Source organism: Myxine glutinosa, chromosome 1 (genome assembly GCF_964187855.1).
Source record: "Myxine glutinosa chromosome 1, kmMyxGlut1.1, whole genome shotgun sequence".
In the NCBI taxonomy this organism is placed as follows: Eukaryota; Metazoa; Chordata; class Myxini; order Myxiniformes; family Myxinidae; genus Myxine; species Myxine glutinosa.
The window spans coordinates 129,378,355-129,389,025 of NC_136261.1; the positions used below are offsets into that span (position 1 = coordinate 129,378,355).

A 10,671-nucleotide genomic window follows, 5' to 3' on the forward strand; every position below is an offset into this window, starting at 1 on the left:
TAATGGACTGATTTGGACGAACCTTTGTGGATCGGTTGGGTGTGTGACGGAGAATCGATTCGATTTTGGTGAAGATCTGAATATGGATTCGGATATGGCAATTATTAAAATTTTAAAGTGATTATTCACCATTGAGTGATTAGGCTAAAACCAACATATAGCAGGATATCTCAAAAAGTTATGGACGGATTTGGACGAAACCTGGTGGACAGGTTGTGTGTGTGGCCATGAAGAATCGATTCAATTTTGGTGAAGATCCGGATCCGGCTAGTATAATTTTTTAAGTGCTTCTTCACCATTTGGAGATAGGGCCAAAAACGATACAAAGTAGGATATGTCAAAGTTTTGGACGGATGATTTTGATTAAATGTGATTCTGTATTGTGATATTCTGGTTTACTCTGGGATACAAAACGTAAACTGTTCACCTGGCGGAGGTATGCTCTCTACTGAGTGCCATTCTAGTTGGTCATTGTTGTGATGTGCTTCCACCCATCCTGCTTTGGGCCACTCTCAGACGGTGTACAAAAGTAAATGGATCCAGACAATGTGGGTTGGTGGGCGGTGGCTAAATTTGCATGAAAACGCAGTACGAGCGGCACTGATTTTCATCTCTGCTGAGTGGTGCATGGAAATGAGGTACAAGTAAATTAATCACCGAGCTGACTGAAAGTACCACACTCATGGTAAATACCTCAATATCACTGTGGAATGAAAGGTTCAATGCTTGGTGGAAGCTTTGTTCTCATCACATGACATGGTCCTGAGAAAGACGTGCTCAATGCTCTCCTGATGTGATTTCTCCGTGTTCAATGTTGATTATTGAGAAGATCGCAGAAACATGAGTTCACTTGTGGATTTTCTTGGGTTGATCGAATATGCCTTCAGGAAAAATGTTTTTTTATGAAGTATTGTTTACTAGAGTCGGGCAATATTTCTATATTATATCGACACGATACGATATTGAAAAAAATTCATCAACGCAATACCTCATTTTTCAAACTGTCGATATATCGACGCATTCGATAATGAAAAAGTGGTGAAAAAATGAAAAATTCGATACCGATTAGATTATGGCGTCACTAGGTCAAAGGTCAGAGGTCATGTCAGATAAAAATATGATAACTTCAGAACAGCTGAATGGATTTAAATCAAACTTGGTTCAAGTATTATAACGATGTAATGTTGTGGGTGGAGGCATATCGGTTGACGTCGTGACTTCGAAGAGTATCGTTCTAGTTTGTAATGGTGTAATCCATGCTTTGAATCAGGAAATGGGTAAAGTTAAACAGGCTCTAACTTCACAGATGTAAGACGAGCACTCAAAGTTCAGTATCAAAGTCATGTGTAATTATCAAAGTCAAAATACAAATAAAACAAATGAAAGGGAAGAGAATGGTCTTCAGTGGGGTGTTCCATTACCAAGATGTTTGTAGAATGCTCGCCAAGTGGCACTCAACAAGCACCTCCAACGAAGTGGTTGAGATGCCCGGAGTGTCCAACAATGTCCAAATTGTACAAATGAACATGGCATTTTTAGGAGTTGAAACTGCTGCTAAGGTCAATTCATCGTTTTGGTTAAAATTTTGAAATTCGATTCAGGTGGTGAGATTATCGAGTGTATCACATGTTTACATGCAAGACGTGTGCGGAAATAAAATAAAGGCACAAACCCTGGCGTTTATAAGCATCGCAATGTGTACAGAAATACAGCGATTCGTAGGTATGAAGATCAGCGATGTTACGATTCGTAGATATGAAGCTTTATTGTACAGAACCAACCTGTTCTGAGGCAAGGCCATTTTGAGCTGAGAGGACAAAATGGGGGAATTAAGCTGAGCGAGTTGAACGCAGGCTGATCAAATGTAAACCTCTTTCTAGTTTTAAAATAAATTTTAGGGTATGTGATCTTCGAAAGGGGTGTTTAAACACACGGTCTATGCAACCAGTTTTCATCCCTGCACTCCCTTGGAATTCGATAAGTATGCGTGCAAGGTTTGGGGCCACTAGGTTTCATGGTTTTGGAGTTATGGAGGAGACACACACACACACACACACACACACACACACACTGCCTTTTACTATTATAGATATTGACTATTGACATGAAGGACTCATTTTATCATAACACGATAATCCCAGTAAAAAAGAAGATATATCCAATGCCATTCTCTCGCCTTTCATGCGAATGGTGAGAAAACTTCGCCCCATCTGAGTTCCCTGTTCTGCCTCATTATCAGAGTGTTCCATTGATGAGTCGGAGATTGTGCCTAAGAAGGAGGGGGACTATTTTCACCAGTACAATCGCCACATCTGAACTCCATCTCAGACCCCATGCATGATAGCTTTTATCAAGACGGCAAAATGCACATAAAAAAGTGCTGCCCCCAGGGTAGCTCACAAACATGCTGCCCTCTGAGCGACAAACACCATAGTTAAACACAACACTCATACTACCCCACCATCACCATTGATGCACATTTCATACCCCCATGTGCCCATTGTAAACAAAGAAAAATCTTTAAATATGCAAGGGTAGGACAGCTTGAGTGCTGGACGTCAGGATGACGTGCATGTCCATAGAGGCTTAGCCAATGATTAGAGGGAGTGCCATAATGATGTCATGACGTCTCATCAAAAAGAGTGTGATCGGCAGAGAGACGGACAGAGAAATCCGGTTCCTTTAATATACAGTATAGATGAAGTCTTATATCGGGCCACAACAGCTTCTTTGCCTCTCTTCAAAAGTGCAATTGCTGTAATGTTCAAAAATACCCATTATGATGATGTGTTTGTATGACAATGACACAAACACTGCTTTCAATGAGAGTATGCGAAATTGTTTACATCAATGTCAGGACTGTTAACATGGCAATAAACAGCTCTATTTTTGAGCTATTGCACACTCACAGTGTGTCATCATTAGCGTTATATAAATTTATATTGATAGCGTGTAACCCCCGAGCGCCAGCTATAACAGCCGCGTGGTCGCGCACCTTCGCCGAAGTGATTGCACAATGTCGAAATATCGCTAGATATCGATATTTTGTTGTTTTTCGTCATTATTTATTTCATTACTGTGACTCGAGTTGCTGGTTTCATGTTCTGTTCGAGGCATCAAAGTATAGTTGAGAACTTTTATCTGAAAATGTCACTTCAATTTCTTTTCACCTAATATTTGTCCAATTTTACAGGAACCCTGGCAGACGTCTTGCAGACAGAATACCCTGGCCTCCGTATAGCAGCCATTGTGGATGAAATGGGTACAGCAGGTGAAGAACCTGAGCGATCTAGCAGCCAGTGTTGTATACAAAGAGCTGAAGAAAAGGAGGAGAATTGTCACCGTGAGAGAATAGCTTCGGAAATAATACGAGGAGGAAGAGGAGAAAACGCTGTATGTGAAGATGCACAAGTTTGTAAAGATGAGTCCTTGAAAAAAGGTGTCATGGAAGGAAATTGGGAGGTCCAGGGAAAAGACAGTTTGGGAGGTTGGGAGAAGGAAACTTCAAATTCAGCATGTATGGAATTTGATGAAAAACAGAAAGAAAAGGAAAAAACAGTGAAGCATGTCAGACATGTTGATGATAATACTGTCGTCACCTGGTGTGGCCGACAGTTTATCTTAGAATCAGGGTGCTCCCTATCTGACTATTCTGTGTTTTATGTTGGACCTGCTAGTCTTGCTCTCACCAACGTCATGGTCTCTTGGCACAGTTGTGCATTTGCAACCTTTGACCCGGAGGGTCCTGAATGTGATGGGGATGTGGGTGGCCGGCATGAAGATGGTGTGGAGAGAGCGTGTATCCTCCGCCGTCGTCGCTACCTTGTGGAACGTGTGCGTGATGCCCACATCATAGGCATCATCCTTGGCACGCTCGGTATGGTTGGGTACCGCGACACAGTGGCACGCATGCGTGAGGTAGCAGAGCGTGCTGGGAAGCGACACTACACGTTTGCTGTCGGAAAGCTGAACCCTGCCAAGCTGGCAAACTTCCCGGAGATTGATGTATTTGTGCTTGTGGCCTGTCCCGAAAGCTCACTAATTTTGCACTTGTCAGAGTTCTACCGTCCTATTGTGACCCCGTATGAGATGGAGGTGGCCTGCAATCCGGCGCGTTGTTGGCTTGGAGATCTAATCACTGATTTCAGAGAGCTTCTCCCAGGTAAGACTTCATTGTTTTGGTGAAAAAGATTCAAGTTGCAGGCATTAAAATGGTTTTTGTTTAAATATTTAATTTTTTTGCACATTTATCTCGATTACAGTTGCTTGTTTTTGAGTAAATATTTGACATTTCTGATGAGGTCATAACTATAACCTTTTGCTATGTGTTGCATACAAAGTCAATGTTTGTGGAAGAGCGAGAACACAGAACGGATCAGGAGGCAACGTAACAAAAGGGACAATAGAAAGGGGGTGGGGGAAGCACATTTACAGTTTAGTGACAAAATAGAGGAAGACTTGGAAGAACGGGGGGTAGTGCATGACACATGAGGTGGACAAGATGGATACAGAAGCAATCTCTCAGGAAGGAAATACTGGAATTTGGAAGGAGGAGGTCATGGGGTGGGTAGATGGGGGAGAAGAGGAGAGAGGGTCAACGATGGTAGAAAAGATCATGGTTTTGGATTTGGCTTTATGCATGGGGTTTATGCATCAAGTAAAAGTCACAATTGAGCCGTAAGGGGCAATATCTCACATCACACATCACACTTGAAGCCATGGCTGGGAGAAATGACATATCAGGCCCCAATAGTAAACAATCCATGTACAGTCCACAAAATATTGCGGCTAGAAAATTCGACAGGCAATGGGATACATTATTTATGGATAAAGACATTTGAGCACCTTACCTAGTGGCCTGGCAAGTTGAGACAGCTCGAATTCTGTAGTCCGTGGAGAGCATGCATGATAAGCATAGAATGCCTCAAGGATGTCGGGTTTCCTCGAAATTTCTTTCAGTTTTGTGTTAGGCTGAATAAAATTAATTATTAGTTTCTCATCCAAGCTTTTCAAAAAAAAAGGAGGAGGGCTGTCTTACTATTTGATATTTTCCAGATTTTATATATATTTTTTCCAAGATGGCTACAACATCTACTAGACCAAAGACTAGCTCTGCAACCAACAAACATTCCATGTACTACTATTATAAGTGAGGTTGGACATACCTGATATGTCAACATCTACTGCAGCAGTGGCACTGTCTGCTGTACTGTGCGCTTGTACGTACTGAACCGGTACTAGATATATGCGGACATGCACAACTGATCCGAGCTCCTTGGTCGAACTCCCCAATTGCAAATTCGTTGAAGTATGTGCATGTCTTGAAAATCACATTTGCTGAGCACGCGGTGTGGCGTGAGCAAGCGTATGAGATTGATTTCATTTGCATGAGCGCTATGCCTATAGTAACCGCCAAGTAAAATATGTATATATATATTTTTCAGATCTGGAGAAAAAATAATAAATGTATAAAAAAGGAGGCGGCCATCAAATAGGAAGCGGGCGGGGACGAGAAACGACTGATTTATTTTACTTGGCCTTAAACAACAGTTACGACTGTTTAAAAAGGTAATCGTACATTTGAAAGAATGGACAGAATCGTTTATGGTTATAATATTTTTTACATCCGGTAGGTGTGCCCCACGAAATGCCAAGCTGAGCTATTTATGCACCTTAACACAGGGTTAATCCGAGGCGGAAATCCTCCATGGGGAGGAGAGCAAGTTTAGTCGCTACAACCTCCATCATGTGACCATTAGTCTTCCTGGCAAGTTTGGTTGAGATTGGATAAGTAACGACCAAATGTATAGTGGTCACACAGACGGACACTGTTGTGCAAACATTGTGTATTTCAGTATGAATCACTTGTGTGTGTGTGTGTGTGTGTGTGTGTGTGTGTGTTAATTCGTTTGTTCGGGGACAGGTGGTACGAAGTTTGTACCATTAGCGGAACGAGAGTCAGAAGAGGTCCAGGAGGCTGATGTTTCGCTGTTGAGTGGGTGTGTGCGTGCACCCCCACCCCAACCTTTTACTACTACCACCAACTCAACAGCCATTGCCTCTAGGAATCAGAACCTTCAGGTGGCGCTTGCCGATGATCACTCAGCAGGTGTGTAACGCTCAATTTGCGTCTCAGAATAAGTGTTTTAACCTTAGACAATTTAGGTGAGCTTACACTGTCCATATTGTATAGAGCTTTCTTCCTTTTTTTTTTACAATACCCTTTTAGTTCTGTACAATACAGCCTATTTTAGTTATACTGTATATGATTCAAAACGATATTCAGTAAAGTTCTACATATTCGCAAACTTCACAAAGACCTATCTGCCTCCTGAAATCCCACATAGGCTTCTCCCCCTGTACCTTTACTCACTGGCCAATGGCGATTGCCCATTCACCAAACATATGTATCCCTTGTTGTGACACAGATGTTGAAGGTTTTTTTTCCTCTCTCCACGCTATATGTGTACATGATGTTTTACCACGTGTACATGACACAATATGTGTGCATGATGTTTTTGTTGTGGTGGTATGGAACACACTGGTAACTTTTGTCTGACATGACATGCATATGTTTCATACAACACATTGTGTAAAAGTTGCACAGTGCGTGTCTACTTTTAGAGGTGAGTGAAGCTCCCTAAGTGTTAAGCAGCTGCCATAGAGCTGTATGGGCCACAGATGGGTGTGAGACACTACAAAGAGCCTCGGAGATCACGAACAGACATGAAGTGAAGCGGCACACAAAGAGCGGATAGTGGGGGGCAAGGGTGGGAATGACGAGTGGTTAAAGTTGGCAAGCATGGTGCATAGGTGGGTGTTGAGGGTTATGAATGAGCAAGCAGAGAGGGGCAGTTTAAACTCGGTGGGATATTTTGTGGAATATCTGATTGCCAATGTTGGATATGGTATTGCTGTTGCATGATTGATAACAGTGAGGTGTAACCAGGATGAAGTAAAGATGAAAGGCTAATAAACCATCAAATAATGTGCAGTAGGTAACTCGGACACAAGCTGCAGATCCTCAAGAGACCCACAAGAGCACCAGCCCAGACATGGACACACAAAAGTTACCTGTGACCAAAGGCACTCAACGAGACATGCAAATACATTACATCAACAAATTCAATAAAACTGGTAAACAAGTCGCTCCTGGAACAGGTATCCTCAGCTTTTGAAGACAATCCGTCAGAGCACAGAAGATGGCTTCTAGCCATGAAGGAACTTGGAACCAGACCAACCAACTTCCTTCACCATACTCGGTGGAATAACGGTTAGAGCATCGACTATGTGTCTGGGAAGTCAACGGTTTGATTCCAACTCCGGCTTAGTCATACCAAAGACTTTATGCGCTGCTTCCTTGCTTGACGCTCAGCATTTAAAAAGGGTAGAACACGGACAAACCCCAAGGGTTGGTTGGCATCCTTGGGGAGGATGATATTTCAACTTCAGAGTTCGGAGAGAAAAGCGATGTTATCATAATAAGTGCCAGTCATGAGATAAGCGGCAAGTCATAAGGTTGCGTCTCTGCTACCCAGAGTGCTGTGATATAACTGATGTCACTTCCCAAAACTTCAGTGGCTGAGTTTGTCTGAAGTTTAGTCTAATATTGTCTCATGTATTTATGTATGTGTGATTTGTGTGTTCAGCTCCACTGCAAGCCTTAGATCCTGTAAAGTGTAAACAAAGAATTTTTTTTTTTTATATAATGAAGAATTTTTGTGCCACGAGTGGATAATAAGGTTCAGGAAAGTGCGGTTCATTGAGAATGTTAAGTCTGTCACGTGGTGGCAAGTTTTAACGTATTTGGTGTAAGATCTATCGTGTTTGTCATTCACACATTGAAACCCAGCGGTGATGTTTTTTCGACTTCTCTGAATGATTCGTTTGTGCACAGTATTTCTTCCAAAGCTACCAGGTGAGGCATACGAGAAACCTTTATATAAAACTAGCAGAAGTACCCCGCGTTGCCGGGCGGGGGAGAGAGGGGAAGAGGGGAGGGGATGGGAGGGGGGCAGAGGGGGATGGTGGGAGAGGGGGAGGGATGTGGGAGGGAGGGGATGGGGGGAGAAGGAGAAGGAGAGGGGGAGGGGGGGAGAGGAGGGGAGAGGAGGGGAGGAGAGGAGGAGAGGAGGGAAGGGGGGGGAGAGGAGGGAAGTAGGGGGGGGGGGGGGTGAGGGGAGGCAGGAGAGGAAAGGGTTTCATATATATGCTGGTGGGTGAATGTGGCATTCATCACGTTTCTGAGTTAAGTGTGATGCAGATCAGGAAGAAGAAGAAGCCGTATTACCAACTTCGTACACTTCCGGAATTGTTTGATTTATTTGTGTTCAAATGTCTGGTGATCGTTTTGTATTTATTTGCGAATGTGTACTTGTATATAACTGTGATTAAATTTTTAAAGGCTTAGGCATGATCGAGCGGTTTTTTGTTTTTTTAAAATAATTAAAAAAAAAATTGTTTTAACTCCAAAAACGATCTTTCAAAAAAAACCTTTTTTTTGCATAAAACACTCCCAGGCACTCACTGGTGAACCGCAGACAGTTTGACGAAGATCCGTTCAGCCATTTCTGAGAAAAATGGTGACACAGACAGACAGACACACAGACAGACATCTCTCTTGTATAGTAGATTATGGCGATGTGCATGCAGCTGCTTCCCTCAATGTTTTCCACACGGTTCTCTTCCGCTGCTTGCAATCTGGAAAACGTCTCTTTCGAGAAAAGCCTGGCATAACCCAGGCACCTTTGTGTGAATCGTAGAAATGTTTTCCATGTATAAACTCCTGCTTTCAAAAAGCAAGGGAATAAAGTGATCCAGCGGTGACGCCATTCCCTTTTTTCACGCCTCACCTGCCGGTCAACATCGCGACACCTTTACGCCGCTTGTATATCAGAAGATGCAACCTGTGACCAAGTATGCCATAAAGTGTGTGCCCTCTTGGCCTTGCTTTAACCCTCGTGGGAAACCTGTTTGCATTTGTGTTAGTCGGAGGTTCGATGGTTTGGTGACAGCAGCGAATGGTCCTCTGAAGCTAATACGAAAGCTTGCGTAGAAATGTGAATTGCACCCGCTGAACTCGATCGGAAAGTTGTGCCAAGTTAGTGTTGGCAAGTTGTTTGATTGGGACAAGGCGTTCTGTTCTCTTTTTGGCCTCTCAAGGCGTTGGTAAAACATTCTGTTCTCTTGTGCATTTTTTGAAATTGTTTCTCTTTACCTTATGGCCCACCTCACCCTTCCACCCATCTTAGCCTCGTTCCTCGTCACTCGAAGCTGGCGGGGCCTGGAGCAGAAGGTTGGAGAGACTCCGTTGGGGTGTGTGAAGGAAGGACGACGAGGTATTGCAATTGGGTATGAAGGCGAAGGGGTTGAGCGCACAGGTGAAGCACAAGATCAAAAGTGACTGTGAGTGGGGTTGAAGTTATGTGGGTTTCGGTCGTCAGAAAACCTTGAAATGATTTCATGTGCAAGAGATGAAAGCAATGTTTTACCTCCCTTGAAATGGGAAAACTCTGACGCTGCCTAACTCCCATTTAAAAATGCCAAACATGGCAGCTTAAGCTATGTAGTTGAACTCGATACCCCACATCGGGAAACGACTCCGATACGGCACCGAATGCACGTGACTCGCTCGTACACAAACGCACGATGCGTCTCGGCGACGATAAATCGTCAGGAAACCTGTCGAGATGATTGGAATTTGTTTTTCCGTTTGCAAGTGCTCTTTTCAATCTGTACATGAAGTTGTTTACAAATGCTACGGTAATAAAATGTTTTTTTTTGTCAACGCTGTACTTTTCTTTTCTGCTTTCAGAATACGCAATGACTTGTGCAGTTCTGAAAACGACCTGTTCTGAAGGAAGGTTGTTGGTGGGAAGTGATGTAGTTCAACTGACCTGCTGCCCATGAGAACACTGTTATTTCCGAGGGAAGGGTCTAATTGTCACCTGAACCAGACATACTAGTTTGCTGTATAAATACCTGTTTGCTGTTCTTATCTTGGAATGACCAGATGGTATTTGAATTGAGGTTATGTTGCATTCTACTTTGAGAATTTATCCCCATGCTTTTTAAAAAAAGAACAGGGAATAGTGTAGTCGGTTCATCATTCTATCTCCTAAACGGTTGGGCAGCAATTCACCAAACTTGGTAGTTCTGATCATCTTGTGGCAAGAAGGTGCATGAGCGAGCAGCGTCATTTTCCATGTGTCAAAACCGAAAGTGGACCGAAAAATGAAATTCTGGGCACATTTTTACCTCCACCACTGAAGGTAGATGGGAGGTTGTTTTCAGCCCTGTCTTGTTTTCAGCCCTTTTCTTGTTACTTGGCAAAAAAAAAAAAAAAAAAAATTGACAAGTATGTTGATCACTCCGGTTTGTGTGTTTGTGCTTGTGTGTTTGTCTGTCCGCTCACTTATACTTGACTACAGGTCACAATTTTAAACCGATCTTCACGAAACTTCACCAAATGGTAGAGTTCGTGGTCCGACTAAATCCTATGTATTTTGGGGTCAAAAGATCAACATAGGCCAAAGGTCAACCGCATTTTTTCAAATTTCTAAAATCCTCAATTTTCATCTGATAGACTTGAAATTTGAATAGGATATACATATCGGCGAACTGAATTCAACCAACTATTTTTTTCATCCGATTGACTTGAAATTTGAATTC

General features: G+C 42.8%; 1 protein-coding gene across 2 annotated transcripts in view; it reads left to right on the forward strand.

Annotated features, from left to right (window-relative positions):
- The window catches only part of DPH2 (diphthamide biosynthesis 2), a 14,685-nt gene extending 4,014 nt beyond the window's left edge, over window positions 1-10,671 (forward strand). Inside the window, exons 4-7 of one of the 2 annotated variants that reach the window (XM_078777097.1) lie at window positions 3,194-4,162; window positions 5,924-6,109; window positions 9,252-9,405; window positions 9,815-10,671. In XM_078777097.1, coding sequence (XP_078633223.1) covers window positions 3,194-4,162; window positions 5,924-6,109; window positions 9,252-9,403 — 1,307 coding nt within the window. In that variant the 3' untranslated portion in view covers window positions 9,404-9,405; window positions 9,815-10,671. Of the gene's footprint in view, window positions 1-3,193; window positions 4,163-5,923; window positions 6,110-9,251; window positions 9,794-9,814 lie in introns of those variants that run through there. The other variant, XM_068118355.2, reaches the window with a different exon arrangement.